This window comes from Strix aluco, chromosome 12 (assembly GCF_031877795.1).
Source record: "Strix aluco isolate bStrAlu1 chromosome 12, bStrAlu1.hap1, whole genome shotgun sequence".
Taxonomy (NCBI): domain Eukaryota; kingdom Metazoa; phylum Chordata; class Aves; order Strigiformes; family Strigidae; genus Strix; species Strix aluco.
Genome location: NC_133942.1, coordinates 27,416,890 through 27,430,416, shown reverse-complemented (window position 1 = coordinate 27,430,416; position 13,527 = coordinate 27,416,890). Strand labels below are relative to the sequence as shown.

Here is a 13,527-nt window from a genome sequence, read left to right as displayed (position 1 = left end):
TCCACATATGGGAACCATCAGAAGCCTACCTGCCATTTAAAAAGGTCTTCTAGATAAACAGTTTCTAGCAACTCCCAGAGGAGTAAGATTCACACATACCATTTATTTCCATTATATCCCCTCCTCGTTATTGTTACACACTGCTCCAACATCAGTGGAGACAGCTTCACTGCAATACATAAATGCAGATTTCCAAGTATACCCACATATATCTAGATAGGTGACAATCTCCTAGTCTAGAAAAATGCAGGTAAACAATTTCGTACTTGCTCTGAGGTAGCTGGAGTTTCCAAGATTTCAGTCAGCGTCTCCCCTGGTTGGAAGCGGATTACATCGACAATTAAACGTTTTGTGCTGCAAAGACATCGAGGAGAACAGGAGAAAAAAAACTTTAAACTGGAAGAGCTTCAATACTGTTCTGTTCTGCAATACCAACGTTACTGATTTACCTGAAATCAGATTATCACTGGATGCACGCTTAGACAGTAATAGACTAGACCACACCAGAACCCTGAGAAGCACTTTACTTATTTGACAGTGTTATCAAAAACTGGTTCCCTGAAACGATCACATATGAAGGATTTTCTCCCCAGTATCCCCTCAAACAGCAAGGACGTTACCCCATATATTCCAAGGCAGACCCAGTACTGCCAAGTGGACCACAGAAGCTGCAATTCCAAGGTGAAAGGTAAAGCAGGTAACAGCAACAGTGAATTTCTGCAGCTAGAAAAAGTCGGTAATGTTATCCATCCGTAAGAGTGCTTCAGTGCTTTGTAACAGGTATAAAAAAAACCTCCATAGGACTATTTTCTTGTGTGTACAGTAACTGATCCAAAGCAGATCCCTGAGTCCAGTCTGGTGATAGACACGGCTGTTCCTTGAACTCAACTGTGACTTAATCGTAGCCAGTGCCCACTCTGAGGCAATTTTGTCCTTGAGCCACACAATGAAACCAAACAGCACCTTCAATACTTCACAGTTAGGCTGAAATTATTTCTGGCCTCACAAAAAGCACATCACATGGATGTCTTCCTCATCCACGACTTGGATAACTACCAACACATCTAGTAGGTCTTTATTTTTTAAATCAATGTCACTCTCTTCCAGCAGGTAGGGAAATACTGATGTATCTTTTGAGAAGCCCAGTTAATTTAGTTATTTTTGGAGACAAGATTTTCTTTTGGGATATCACTGTTCCGTCTAGGCCAAGCGTAAGCTGACCCCAACAATTCTCAGTTAAACTATCTAGCGCTTGAGCAGGAATGCATCAGAGTGGGTAAACATGCATCTGAATGTCAGGTAGCTGCTCTATATCTCTCAGCAACAAGGATTTGCTTAAAACTGTCCAAGACTTAATACTAGTACTAAGTCCTCTGGAATACAGAGCCTAGCGATCGTGAAATCCCTGACAGTCCATTGCTCTCTTTCCATTAGGCTAATATCACCTCTATTTCCCAAAAAAGGCTATCAGTCTCCATCTATTAAGAGTCAGGTTTGGGGGACAGTGAGTGCAGAGAGAAGGGAAGTGCATCATAAACCAAAAGAGGAGAGCAGCAACAGCAAAAATATCCTAAGGAAATATTTCCCACAGACAGGGGAAAGCTACAGGGAGAGTATCGTGAACTACCATCGTCTCCTGCTTTGCTGGCAGGATACAGACATAATCCGCTCAAAGACTGTGTGAAGAAAACTGATTCTGCAGGAGCTAGCAAACTTAGCAACAGAACGTTATTCACATATACTAGACATTTAGTTACCCTTAAATTTTCTGTATGTCACATGTATTCTATTGAAAACATTTGCACAGGGCATTATATAGGTAACACAGATATTCATAGAATTACAGGATGGTTTGGGTTGGAAGGGACATTAAAGCCCATCCAGTCCCACCCCCTGCCCTGGGCAGGGACACCTTCCACTAGCCCAGGTTGCTCAAAGCCCCTTCCAACCCGGCCTTGAACCCTTCCACGGAGCGGGCAGCCACAGCTTCTCTGGGCAACCTGTGCCAGGGCCTCACCACCCTCACAGGGAAGAATTTCTTCCTTAGATCTCATCTAAATCTCCCCTCTTTCAGTTTAAACCCATTACCCCTCATCCTATCCCTCCCCCCTTTCCTGTAGCCCCTTTCAGTCCTGGGAGGCCGCTCTAAGATCTCCCCGGAGCCTTCTCTTCTCCAGCTGAACCCCCCCAACTCTCTCAGCCTGTCCTCACAGGGGGGTGCTCCAGCCCCCCGAGCATCTTCGTGGCCTCCTCTGGACCCGCTCGAGCGGGTCCGTGTCCTTCTGCTGTTGGTGCCCCCAGAGCTGGACCCAGCACTGCAGGGGTGGTCTCACGAGAGCAGAGCAGAGGGGGAGAATCCCCCCCCCCCTCACCCTGCTGCCCACACTGCTCTGGGTGCAGCCCAGCACACAGTTGGCTTTCTGGGCTGCCAGCACATGTTGCTGGCTCACAGTCAGTTTTCCACCCACCGACACCCCCAAGTCCTTCTCCTTGGGGCTGCTCTCCAGGCACTCCTTGCCCAGCCTGGATTTGTGCTGGGGATTGCCCCAACCCATGGGCAGGACCTTGCCCTAGGCCTTGTTGGAGTCCACGAGGTTTGCACAGGCCCACCTCTCCAGCCTGCCCAGGTCCCTCTGGATGGATCCTTCCCTCAGCGTGTGACTGCACCACACAGCTCGGTGTTGTTGGCAAACTCGCTGAGCGTGTGATTATTGATTCATCTAAATTTCACGTTAATAGACTTCAGAGTTAAAACTCAACTGTGATGAACACTACAGATTATTTACGATGATCTTTACAAATTATTCACGTGCAGGCAAATCCAACTGCTGTCACACTCACATCTAGAAAGTTTTATTTTCTGGTAGTTTTCTGCTCCAGAACCGTCCAAGGTAGACTTTTAAAGAATAACAAATTCAACAGTGACAAAGAACTAACAGGAACAAATTTAACAGCCACAGCATTGAAAGGACATAGCTACAGGCTCAGTGTATTTGGAGTAACGGTTCCACGTTTGTTTAAATTGCACTTCCGTTCTCTTATTTTCACGTGCAGATTAACTGTGAAAATTCAGGTTCCTCATTCTCAAGAAGCATACCCCTTACTTACTTCAACAGAATCGTCCTTGCATCCATCTCTGCATTCTCATCACCAGGAACATCAAATTTATTAGTGAGTGTGAGAGAAACCTCAGTCTTTGCTAGCATTTCCCTGTTGGGGTCATTAACATTGCCAGACCCTTCCCCTGCCAAACCAAAAGAGTTTATAGATTAAACTGTATTCTTTACATTCTTGACTGCTAGAGCTTTGTAATTTTTCCCTATGTAACAGACCACAGAGAAACTACACTGGTTCCTATACTGTCAAAAGGACATTTCAAAAGCCATAAACGGCTTTTAAAAACATCATTTTGAACATCTTACACTTATTCTTCACAAAACTGAGAAAGCACCGGCCAGAAAGGCACCACAAAAATGACTAGTTTGTATGCCTTAAAGATGTACACGTATTCCACACTGTATCTCAGCATCTCACTCTACTGAGAAGAGTAGCTGACCTGCCAAAAATACTTTATAAATAAAAATATGACCATGCCTCTATGTCCGTGTCCTCATCAGAATGAATTTTCAAGCTAAGAGAGAAGCCCTTGTTGGCAGCTGAGTTTATAATCTTCTATTAAACAAAGCCATCTGTCAAAAGGAATTTTTCTTGTTCTAATTGTGCCTGAACTTTCATCAGAACAGTTGTTAGGACGCTTCCCCTCCTGCCCCCCTCTTTTAAAGGGCTGCAGAGAGGTTAAACTCTGACACATTAACCACATAGATACAATGCACACAGGAGAAATTACATGAAGAAGAAGGGTAAGTTCTAGTTGAACTCAGGGTCTAGTTTAGCTCTAATGCTTCTTTATATTCTGTTCTTTGCCAGTGCTTGGAAGAAAATGTGCTACCAATCATTCCTTTAAAAGGTTCCAACCTTTTAATCAAAGTGACTTCAAGACAAGCATTTTGCTGTCAAAGCATCCTCTCCAAAAACTGTGTCTGTTTGCCCCCCCCACTAGATTTCACACTTCAAACAGCTGCAACATAGATACCAAGGAAGGAGAGGCTTGTGCACCTTTCTAGTGTTTGTTATATCCTGAAGCAGTGAAACATGGCTCAGGTTTATAGAAAACTTTCACAGATTAGTGAAGTCAGTTCCTTCCTCCCCCACCCAGAATAAAGAGAATAAAATTCTTAATGTATAGAAAAAACTCTAAAGGATGGAAAAAACTTAATTGTCCATATGCCTAAGATCCTTGTAGGGTCACATATCATTTAATACACTTATTACTGCACTCTGGAAGGAATGCATACGGACGTCCAGAGTGGAGGACAGATCTTTGCAAACAAGCTGGGACAGACACACGCACAGAAATGGCTCCAGTGTAATGGAATGAAGAAAACATGTCAAAATATCCATCTGCCTTGTAGAAACTTCTGGAGTGGGGGTGAGGTGAGGAGGGGTGGAGAACAGTAAGAACCCCTCCCTTCTTTCAGGGTCACAAATTCTGCAGTTGGAGAGAATACACTGGAACAAATCTGCTGCTGCTTTTTAGAGCACATCTTCCCTAACGACCTATAATGATTCCTTAGTTTCTTTACTGCAGTTCAAACCATTTAAGGTAATATCACATATTTCTTAAGCACAATAAACTAGACAACCTATTAAGGACTCAATTGTAGGAACCTCTCCGAGATCATCCAGCAGCTCATGAATTGGATCGTTGTGCTCAGGAGCAATTGCATCTTGATGGTCTAAGAGCAACTAGATGGACAGAAAAAACATACCAACATTACTTTGAGTCGGTATCTTTTAGAAAAAGATCTTATTTCACTGAACTCCACAGCAGCAATATCAGTATGCAAAGCTGTGCCATTATCACATACTCAAAAACTTTCAAAAGAAACTTAAAGAAGTCACAAATTACTTAATTCTTAATTACTTAATTAATAAACCAACAAGCTCTTGCATACTATGAAAGATAACTTTTCAGCCTTGTATTTGGTAACCTTGCATTTCAGCCAGAAGCAGCATTTTCTTTGCAAGCACTGCTTATAAGGAGCAACTGTGACCAATGTATACTTACAGTGTGTGTATTGATGATTTCACCAATAGAAATATAAATAACTGGTTTAGTAAGAGTCACCAAGTCAGAATATTCATCAATATTAAATTTATCCTGCAATTCAGGAACCTCACAGGCAGCCTGAAAAAAACGTCTTCAGAAAAAAGGAGGAGAAAAGAATCAGTATGACTGACAGTCACATGATGTACCAAGAGCATTAACTCCCCATGACAATCCCAAGCATAGTCTCTCTGCTTTAAACTATGGTACATTATGGCATACACCAGTCTGACAGCCTTAATTTAACATATCAGAAGTAACCTAGTAAATTCAATTACTGATACTGGTCACGTTGATATTGGCTCATTTTCAGCATTCACGGGACTGGTCTACGGCTCCAGTGACGTTGTTCACACATCCTCCTGCCTCCACTGCAGTAACACCTTTTGCTCCCAGCAACCTCTGGTTTTCTTTCTTCCACAACACATGAGGTCTAAGATGACAATTCTTGAACAAAAGCTTACTTGAACTATATGAATGACTAAATGCCAGTCTGCTTTACTCCTGAGCACCACTGGGTTTTCAGGTGGAGCCAGGGTTCACACAGGACAGAAGAATGTATGTCCATTTGTTGTTCATGTCCAAAGGATCACAATCAACATGTCCAGAAGCAACCTTTATTCTGGAAACTCCTAAGTCCAAACACTTGACTTCACAATCTCATTAACATACAATGTATTGTTCATAAATTCGAGGAACACATTTTACCTGCCATTGTCACTGATGCTTACGGCAGCCTGGAGTGCAACCTCTTATCTTCAACAGACCGCATATTTGACAGAGACAGAATTTATCATATTTAAAATTTATTATTATCCCTTTTTACTTGCAATGTTACCCTCTGCCACACTTTTCAACTTAATTAGCTAAGGTCTTCTACCTGAATTTCTGGTATGACTGCGATAGGTATTCATTAATGATGCTTAGGTGCGCATTGTCTCCCATGAACATCTTATTGGATGCAGCGTGCTGCAACATCTTTGCAATGGAACCAAGGTTTCTGCGTTGATCCGTGGTCAGCTGACCTCCAGCTGAAAGATCAATGATGTCAAACGCATCTGGTGCGACAATGGCTGGATTCATGTAGCGGTAATAGAGTAAGTTGCCAACAATCTGGGAGAAGTTGAGTAGAGAAGAAATGCATCAGGAAACCATGATATAGGACCTGACTGAATTTTACTCAAACTACTCTGAGCTTTGATAAATTATTTTCTTGTAAGCCAGAGGCCTCTTCCAAGATAAAGGTTCTGCTGTGCTGCTGTATGCAAGTATATACTAGGATCTACAGTGTAAAATAAAATAAAATCATTAAGATGCAATAGGATGGTCAACACAAAGAAGGAAGACTGAGCACTACTAGTCACAGGACAATACAGCAGCAGATATTCCTATGCCTAAAGATTTAAAACTTTAACTTAAAATGTACAGACAGAAGACATTATCAATTACCAACAGACTACTCATACGAGCATGAGACAATCTATCAGGAGAATTAAACGTAACTGAGTTAGTCTAACAGAGGGCAGAACGATCATGGTATAGAGGAACCCAGTAATGCAGTGTCAATATGGAACAAGACCTAATTCTTAGAGAAGCATGCAAAATTGCCCACCATTTCTGACAAAGCAAAAATGGTGAGGAAGCATGGCACACCAAGGAGCTAAACTGAGGAAACTACTTTCCATTCCTTCTTCAACATTCTTTTCTATTTCAGAGTAATTCTTTGATAAGCCAGCAACATTTTCACACGTAGACCCCCAGTTCGCAAGAGTAACTGAGAAACCATTTAATTCAGAGGCAAGAAAATCAGAAGTACAGAAGACAAATGGCACTTGATGTTTCAAAACCCAATTTACCTAGTTAATTGTGAGCAGCAATAAACTTCAAGGAACCAAAAATAAAGATGTCACGTTATCCATATGGTCACAAATAAGACTTCTAACCTGTATTGAATGTTTTGCCAAAAGTAATTCCAGCAATGAAAAGGAATTAACCCAATACGCTGATGTAAAGCGGTAGTTCTCACACCACATGCTCTAGTATTTTCTGGTAGTTCACAGAAATTTGCAGAGGGCCAGGTCACTGAATCTTGGCTTTGCCTACTTGCCACGTGACCTAAATGCATGGAAGAGATCGGGGTCTGAACTAACAGCTGAAAACAGAGAAAAAAAAAATCTAGCCATTGCTGAGCAGCCCCAGAAATTATTAACTGCTTTCAGTGAGGTCATGTTTTTGACAACTGTTTCATGCAAGCCCCTGCTGTACTCTCACAGATTATGTCATGGGATGACAACAGTCAAAGCTGTTTACTACCAGTAATAAGAAAACACATCTGTGAAAGAAACTGTATTAGTGACTTTCAAACTAGCAGAGGGAGAAGAACAGTATGTTATATGGGTAGCTTTGGTTGCTAAAAAATCTAGGAGTAGTCATTGTACGCAACTGCAGTTTTGAATTTCATGTGGACATTTACATTGTTTCCACAAAGATTAATGAAAACCGCAGTTTTCCACCTAAATTTACAGATGGAAGAAATTAATTCACCTGCATAGAAAGAATCGATGTCTCAGAATGGGAAAGCACAGAACTAGAAGAGAGAAGAAAACAGCATTCAGATTGGTAATTATTTTGTGATTGAAGCAGAGGTAGAGAAGTTTAAAGAGACGCTGTCAAGTATTCCAAGACCCAAACTTTGTTTTATTAACAAGCAAAGCATTCATGGACATAAAGGCTTTCACAATTACCAGAAGCCGTAAACCCAAAGAAACTTTAATGAAAACCCCAAAGCTATACTAATCTGAGACTGCCTACTATTAGGATCCTTCTAGTTCTCCAAACCTACTGAAATGCAAAGTATAAAACTGACCAGGCATCATGAAAAGTGACTCTCTACCCGTTGCTATCAAAATATCCTGGAGTGTTACAGATAGGGGAATTAGAAACATCAGAATTTTGCATACAGACTTTTTAACTTGACATTGTCTCTTTAAGAAAGGAGCAGCTGGCTGTGATCATACCAGCAAAATCAAGGTTTACTTTCTAGGCGCAAGAGTACCCCAAGTCAAGAAACCTAAAGGACCCAATGCCCAAGATATTAAAAGCAAAGCAGAAGCAACAGGACATCTCCTTCTGAACAACGTATTACATCTCAGGTGACATATATGAAGCTAACAATCAAAAGCCCAATATGAAACATTTTCTAGCCGTAGAAGTACATAAGTTTATATATGTTTACAGGCACTCCTCTCCACACACATAGCTGACAAAGAAGAATGAGATGCGTTCACCACCGCGAATTTGGCCGACAATTATTCACAAAGTTGTTCAGATCCTCACCTTCAGAAGATCATCCTCGCCAGCATCAGGAAACTTCTCGTGCAGGGAGTCTTTTAGTACCTTGGCAATGAAACGCATTCCATAACTTCAAGACAAAAAAATGGGCAAATAAGACTGCTGCAAGCATGAACCCATCACCAACTTCCCCGAGATAATACTGTGGTAACACCAGACTCACGGGATTTTGTCCACTGAACTAACAATGGCAGACAGGAACTTGTCTGTCACTGTTCTCATGTTTCTGATTGAGGCATCCAGGCGCGTCCTCACCTCTTCATGATTTAGAGCTTGTTCAGGTGTAACATCATATGGCAGTTTGCTATTTGAAAAAGCCAAACATGTGAAGGTGAGTATTCCTCAGGTTAGCGTATTTCAAGAATTTCTAGCTGGACACAGAAACAAGCTTATATTCACTTAGCTGCCAAGAGCTGTGCATTGCCTTCAATTAACCTTTCAGGCACTGGAGGAGCTGAATACTTCTTGTTTTTACTCCCTCTACTCTCCCTTGCAATAGCCACTGTGAGAAAAGGCCCAGCTAACTCAAAACTGGTTGGGTTTTTTTGTGGGTTTTTTTATGGCATACACACATGCACACTAAGGAAAAAAGTGTCATCTGAGACATGCAGTGGTACTTCAGTCTGCAAATAAACTGGTGAAAAAGCAAGCTACGCATTTGAACGTTAACATGATAAAATGCTTGGACACAATCCAGCAGCTAGAACAGCATCCGTAAAATTGCTGTAACATGCTATGGGCAGGAAGCAGTGCCAAATGCGTAGTTATGTTTTCTCCATCAGCTAAAGTTACTGCACAGTACTCCAGTGAAGACAGACAGATGAAGCAGGTAATTCATATAAGTGTCTCCTAAATCTCATGTAAAGAGAAAGACCTGAACACACACTTTTGCCTGCATTTTTAACACATTCAGAATTTTGAACTAGGCGTACATCAAGATATATGACTGCAGATTGCTCTGAATGGGGAAACTCACTCATCTGTATGGTGCTTTTTGTGGGTTTTTTTTAAAGCTATGTTAAAGAACCCAAACACAATAGAACACAATAGAAACCTCAAGTTCTAGCAAATCACACGCACTGGAAGAAACCAGAATGACATAAAACCATCTAGTACAATCTAACTGTTATCAGTGTCTGATATTAATTAGAAAGATGTTAGGACTAAAAGAACTGCAATCTCACACTCCTCCACCAAAAGAGGCTTTGCTGGCTTGCAAATAGTACCTAAGTTTGCAGAGGCTATATACAACATGAACAGAGACTGACACGGACAGATTCCCAAATAGTTTTTCTTACCATGATTTCTTTTAGGTTAGAGGGCACCTCATAGCTCATTACCAAGTCAACGTAGGCAAACACCAAAGAGCATTTCTTCTTCCATCTCCTAATGAGATTCCCTTTCAATACCCTCAGCACCATCGGCAGAACACGATCTTTAGAACTCTCAGATGAAAGCCATCTTAGATGGAAAAGCCGGTATCAGCTGGACACAGGCACGCAATGAAGCCAGGGATGGTTTGGACTGATTAACAGAGCAGTGCAAAGCAGCCAAGCAATCTTTAGAAAAACACAGTAGTAACAGTTCCCATACCTGGCCTCGCCAGTTTGAGACTCCATCTGGTTAACCCAAGACTTGTAAATATCCACTGGATCAGTTTTGATATTGAGCGATTTGTCATCGATGATTTCCTTCACAACTGGTGCCAGGATCTGTCTCAGGGCATTCTGACCACGGGCACCACGGTTGAAACTTACCACCATTTTAATAACAGTAGGATTCCCCGTCACAATTTCATGTATTTGGTCTACTTTTGATCTGAAGAAGAAAGACTCTATATGAAATATGAGGTATGCATAACTCTGTCAGCTTTAGATCCATTTCCCAGCATAAAACAAAATGTTAAAGAGCATCACCCTCACGAAACAGATGATGGATTTGTACTAAAAATCTTGATACAGCAACAAACTACAACACTGTGTAAGACCAATACTGGAACACTTCTCAAGACAGATGAGGCAAGAAACTTATGACCTCTGTTCGGGAATTTCAATGCAACTTGCCAGTAGTCATCTCAATGACAGTTAAAGCAAAGGTGACTGTACGTTGTATTTGAGAGCACAATTCAAAAATACAAAGGAAACAGAGCACGTGCTATGTAGAGAAGAAAAAGAACAGCAGGTTTCTTCTAGTATTTAAAATGAGAAAACAAGCAATTGACAACAAAAGCCACTCCTAGTATACAGCTATGTGAAACACAGCAGAGGAGAACAAAATTTCTACAATTCCCAAGCATTAATTTAAGGGGTGAAAAAAAATAATCTCTTTTAGAAGTTATTTGTTTCAGGGCATATTCCAAAGTGCTTAAAGAGTAGTTCCTCAGAAATGTTATTGCGCATTCTTCTTCACAGCAAGTTGGGCAGCTCTGCACTGTAAAGAACTGAAGTCACACAACACCAAGCTCCTAAGGCCCAACTGATCAAGCAAAACATGCCTGAGGACAGAGTCCCTAACACTGACAGTAAATAGAAATGCCAAACAATAAAGACTCTCGGTTTCAGCCTCCTCAGCAGCTTCTGGAAATCCAGAGAGCTTAGTGTTAGCTCTCTCCCCAGCTTGTAAAGCCCGAGTTTGCTTTTTGTTGGAGGTGTTTATAACCAGACACTGGAGAACTGAGATTAGCCTGAATTTCAGGATGATTTTGCATCAGATTAAAAGTAGCTGCCGTGTTGAGCAGTGAAATCTTGACTGAAGTAAAAAGCCCTCATCCTCAATGGACATACTCAACTCTTCCTTTATAGACCTCATTAAGAACAGATGTGAAGTGGGAAGAGGACACTGAAGGGACATGTTAGCATTATCTGCATATTAGCATGAGACATAACATGAAAACTGCCGCAATTCAAGAAATTGCCAAAACTGATTCAACAGCAAGAATGTGCCGTACGCTACCACATACTTGATCTCTTCCTGCAATGCTGTTTGGAAAAGCCGCAACAACAGGTATTCCTCTCTTTGATTGGATGCATAGTTATACAGCGTGAAGATGACAGAATCCATGAATTTTGTAGATTTGTTTTGAGGCATCTGAAAAATCAGCTTGGCCAAGTAGGTTGGGTTAGTCTACAACAAGAAAAATGACTTAGTGTGCATGTCCACACAGGCCGCTGTCTATGGTGGCTCTGAACTACAGTGCATAACCAAAGACTGTGCCAAGACATACAAGCCTCTGAGACAAGAGGTTACCAAGCAGTGTTAGAAACTGCTTACCTGAAGTAAGTAGAACAGGTGCTGATAGGCTTCCAGCTTTTCTCTCTTCTCTTTGCTCAAAGCTTTCAAACCTCCCCTTTGTTTGTTGAGCATCATCATGTCAGAAAGCTGTTCCTTGTTCTTCTTGGTAAGTTTTTTGCTATGGGAAACAACATCCTGGAAAGAAAGAACAGGGACAGATTCTACTCTAAGTATTTTATAACAGGCAATATTGGAAACCAGTTGCATCTGAGAGCTCACTTCTCTTGTATGTGGAAAGGCAAGGTCAGGATATGCCTGGGGCTACTGAAGTGAAGCATTATTTGCGATGGCAGCAATTTCTCTGACTGGAATTACATGTTCTGCTTTGTCCCTGACTTTGTTCCTGAATTTGTCTGAAACCCTAGAAGGGTTAGTCACTCTCAGCAGAGCTGGTAGCATCCTGAAGATGCCTGAAAATGTCTTCCTTTTCTAAATTGGGCTTAAAACGTAAAAATCCTATTTCATAGTCAGCTAGGTTTGCTACCTCTGCCTACTCTGACAGCAGTGGCACTTCTCACTGCAGGCACCAGCCCAAAAGCTGCAGTCTCCTTCCGAGATTAATTTCACTACAACTGAGATTTTACACTGGGAGAAGCCTAGTGTCATGCCATCCAGGACCAAGTGAAAAGCTGACCAGAACTTCAGCTTGAAGAACAGGCAGTGCTGTATCAGCAAGAGCTTTTTTTTTTTTGTGAAATTAGTCACATCAGCCAAATGATAGAGGGGGCCTCCTTTAACCAACACCAAGTGGCATGAGTGTGTCTCCAGCCTCTGAAATCACCGCCATCGCTGCAAGCTTGCAGAGTGTCGCTTGTTTAAGCACAAAGGAGCAACAGAACAGAGTTCTCAAAGCCTTCAAACACACAATCTGTTGCATTAATTAGGTCAAGACAGTCTGGTGTTTGTCTTTTTGAGCTTCAGGTCTTGTTTCTTCTCCTTCTGCCGTTTTCTTTCCAAGGATACATACTAAATTAGTAGAATGGAATAAGAACGTACTGGGAGTAAAGTCTGCAAGGCTAGGGCAATGTCTTCCGCTGGGCCTGAGCAACTGACATCCAAGGCCAGGAGCTCTCCATGCTAACTACCACTGAGCTCAGTTCAATCTGTAGCTGGTCTCCCATCAGCACATTTCCTACCTGCAAAGTAATTTTGTTCTTCACTAGCAGTCCAATTTTAATGTCCATGAGATTGAGGTCATTTTCCAGTTGCTGATTGGATCGGATCAAGGTTACAACCTCCTCACGCAGTTTCATTAGCTCAAGCTCCTCCTGAAAATCTTGGTCACTCTGATCGAGCAAGTGGACAAATTTCCGGACCACAGCCATAGGTGGGTTTTCAGCATTAACTAAAAATAGGCATGAAAACATCAGGGGATGGGAAACAGAAGTAAACATATATCTTATCTATGTTTAAACAGTGTATCAAGGAGCAGCCAGAATAAAATTAGCACCACCATGTCTAAACAGATTCTGACATTTTGAATTTCTTGTTTTGAGTAAATCATGAGAGAAGCAAACAGTAAAGAATGACATCAGTATAAGTCTAGGGTAGTCCACGCCACCAAAGTTAACTGCAAAGCTATGGTTCTATTTTTCAGCAGCAAAAGCAACAGTTGGAATCACATTTTCCTTCAGCCTTAAGAACTACCTACTCTCCCACACTGCCCTACCAATTTCATCCCAATCGCTCTTCAAAACTGTCTTGATATAATAAGATCA

General features: G+C 41.6%; 1 protein-coding gene across 2 annotated transcripts in view; it reads right to left on the bottom strand.

Moving 5' to 3' along the window:
- The window catches only part of IQGAP1 (IQ motif containing GTPase activating protein 1), a 74,783-nt gene that overhangs the window by 7,613 nt on the left and 53,643 nt on the right, over window positions 1-13,527 (bottom strand). For both annotated transcript variants that reach the window (XM_074836885.1, XM_074836886.1), the window contains 11 exons: window positions 12,946-13,154; window positions 11,789-11,944; window positions 11,478-11,641; window positions 10,112-10,336; window positions 8,682-8,822; window positions 8,504-8,588; window positions 6,048-6,280; window positions 5,129-5,261; window positions 4,704-4,806; window positions 3,109-3,244; window positions 267-354 (listed from right to left, as the gene is read on the bottom strand). In XM_074836885.1, the coding sequence (XP_074692986.1) occupies window positions 267-354; window positions 3,109-3,244; window positions 4,704-4,806; window positions 5,129-5,261; window positions 6,048-6,280; window positions 8,504-8,588; window positions 8,682-8,822; window positions 10,112-10,336; window positions 11,478-11,641; window positions 11,789-11,944; window positions 12,946-13,154 (1,673 nt within the window). The remainder of the gene's footprint in view (window positions 1-266; window positions 355-3,108; window positions 3,245-4,703; window positions 4,807-5,128; window positions 5,262-6,047; window positions 6,281-8,503; window positions 8,589-8,681; window positions 8,823-10,111; window positions 10,337-11,477; window positions 11,642-11,788; window positions 11,945-12,945; window positions 13,155-13,527) is intronic.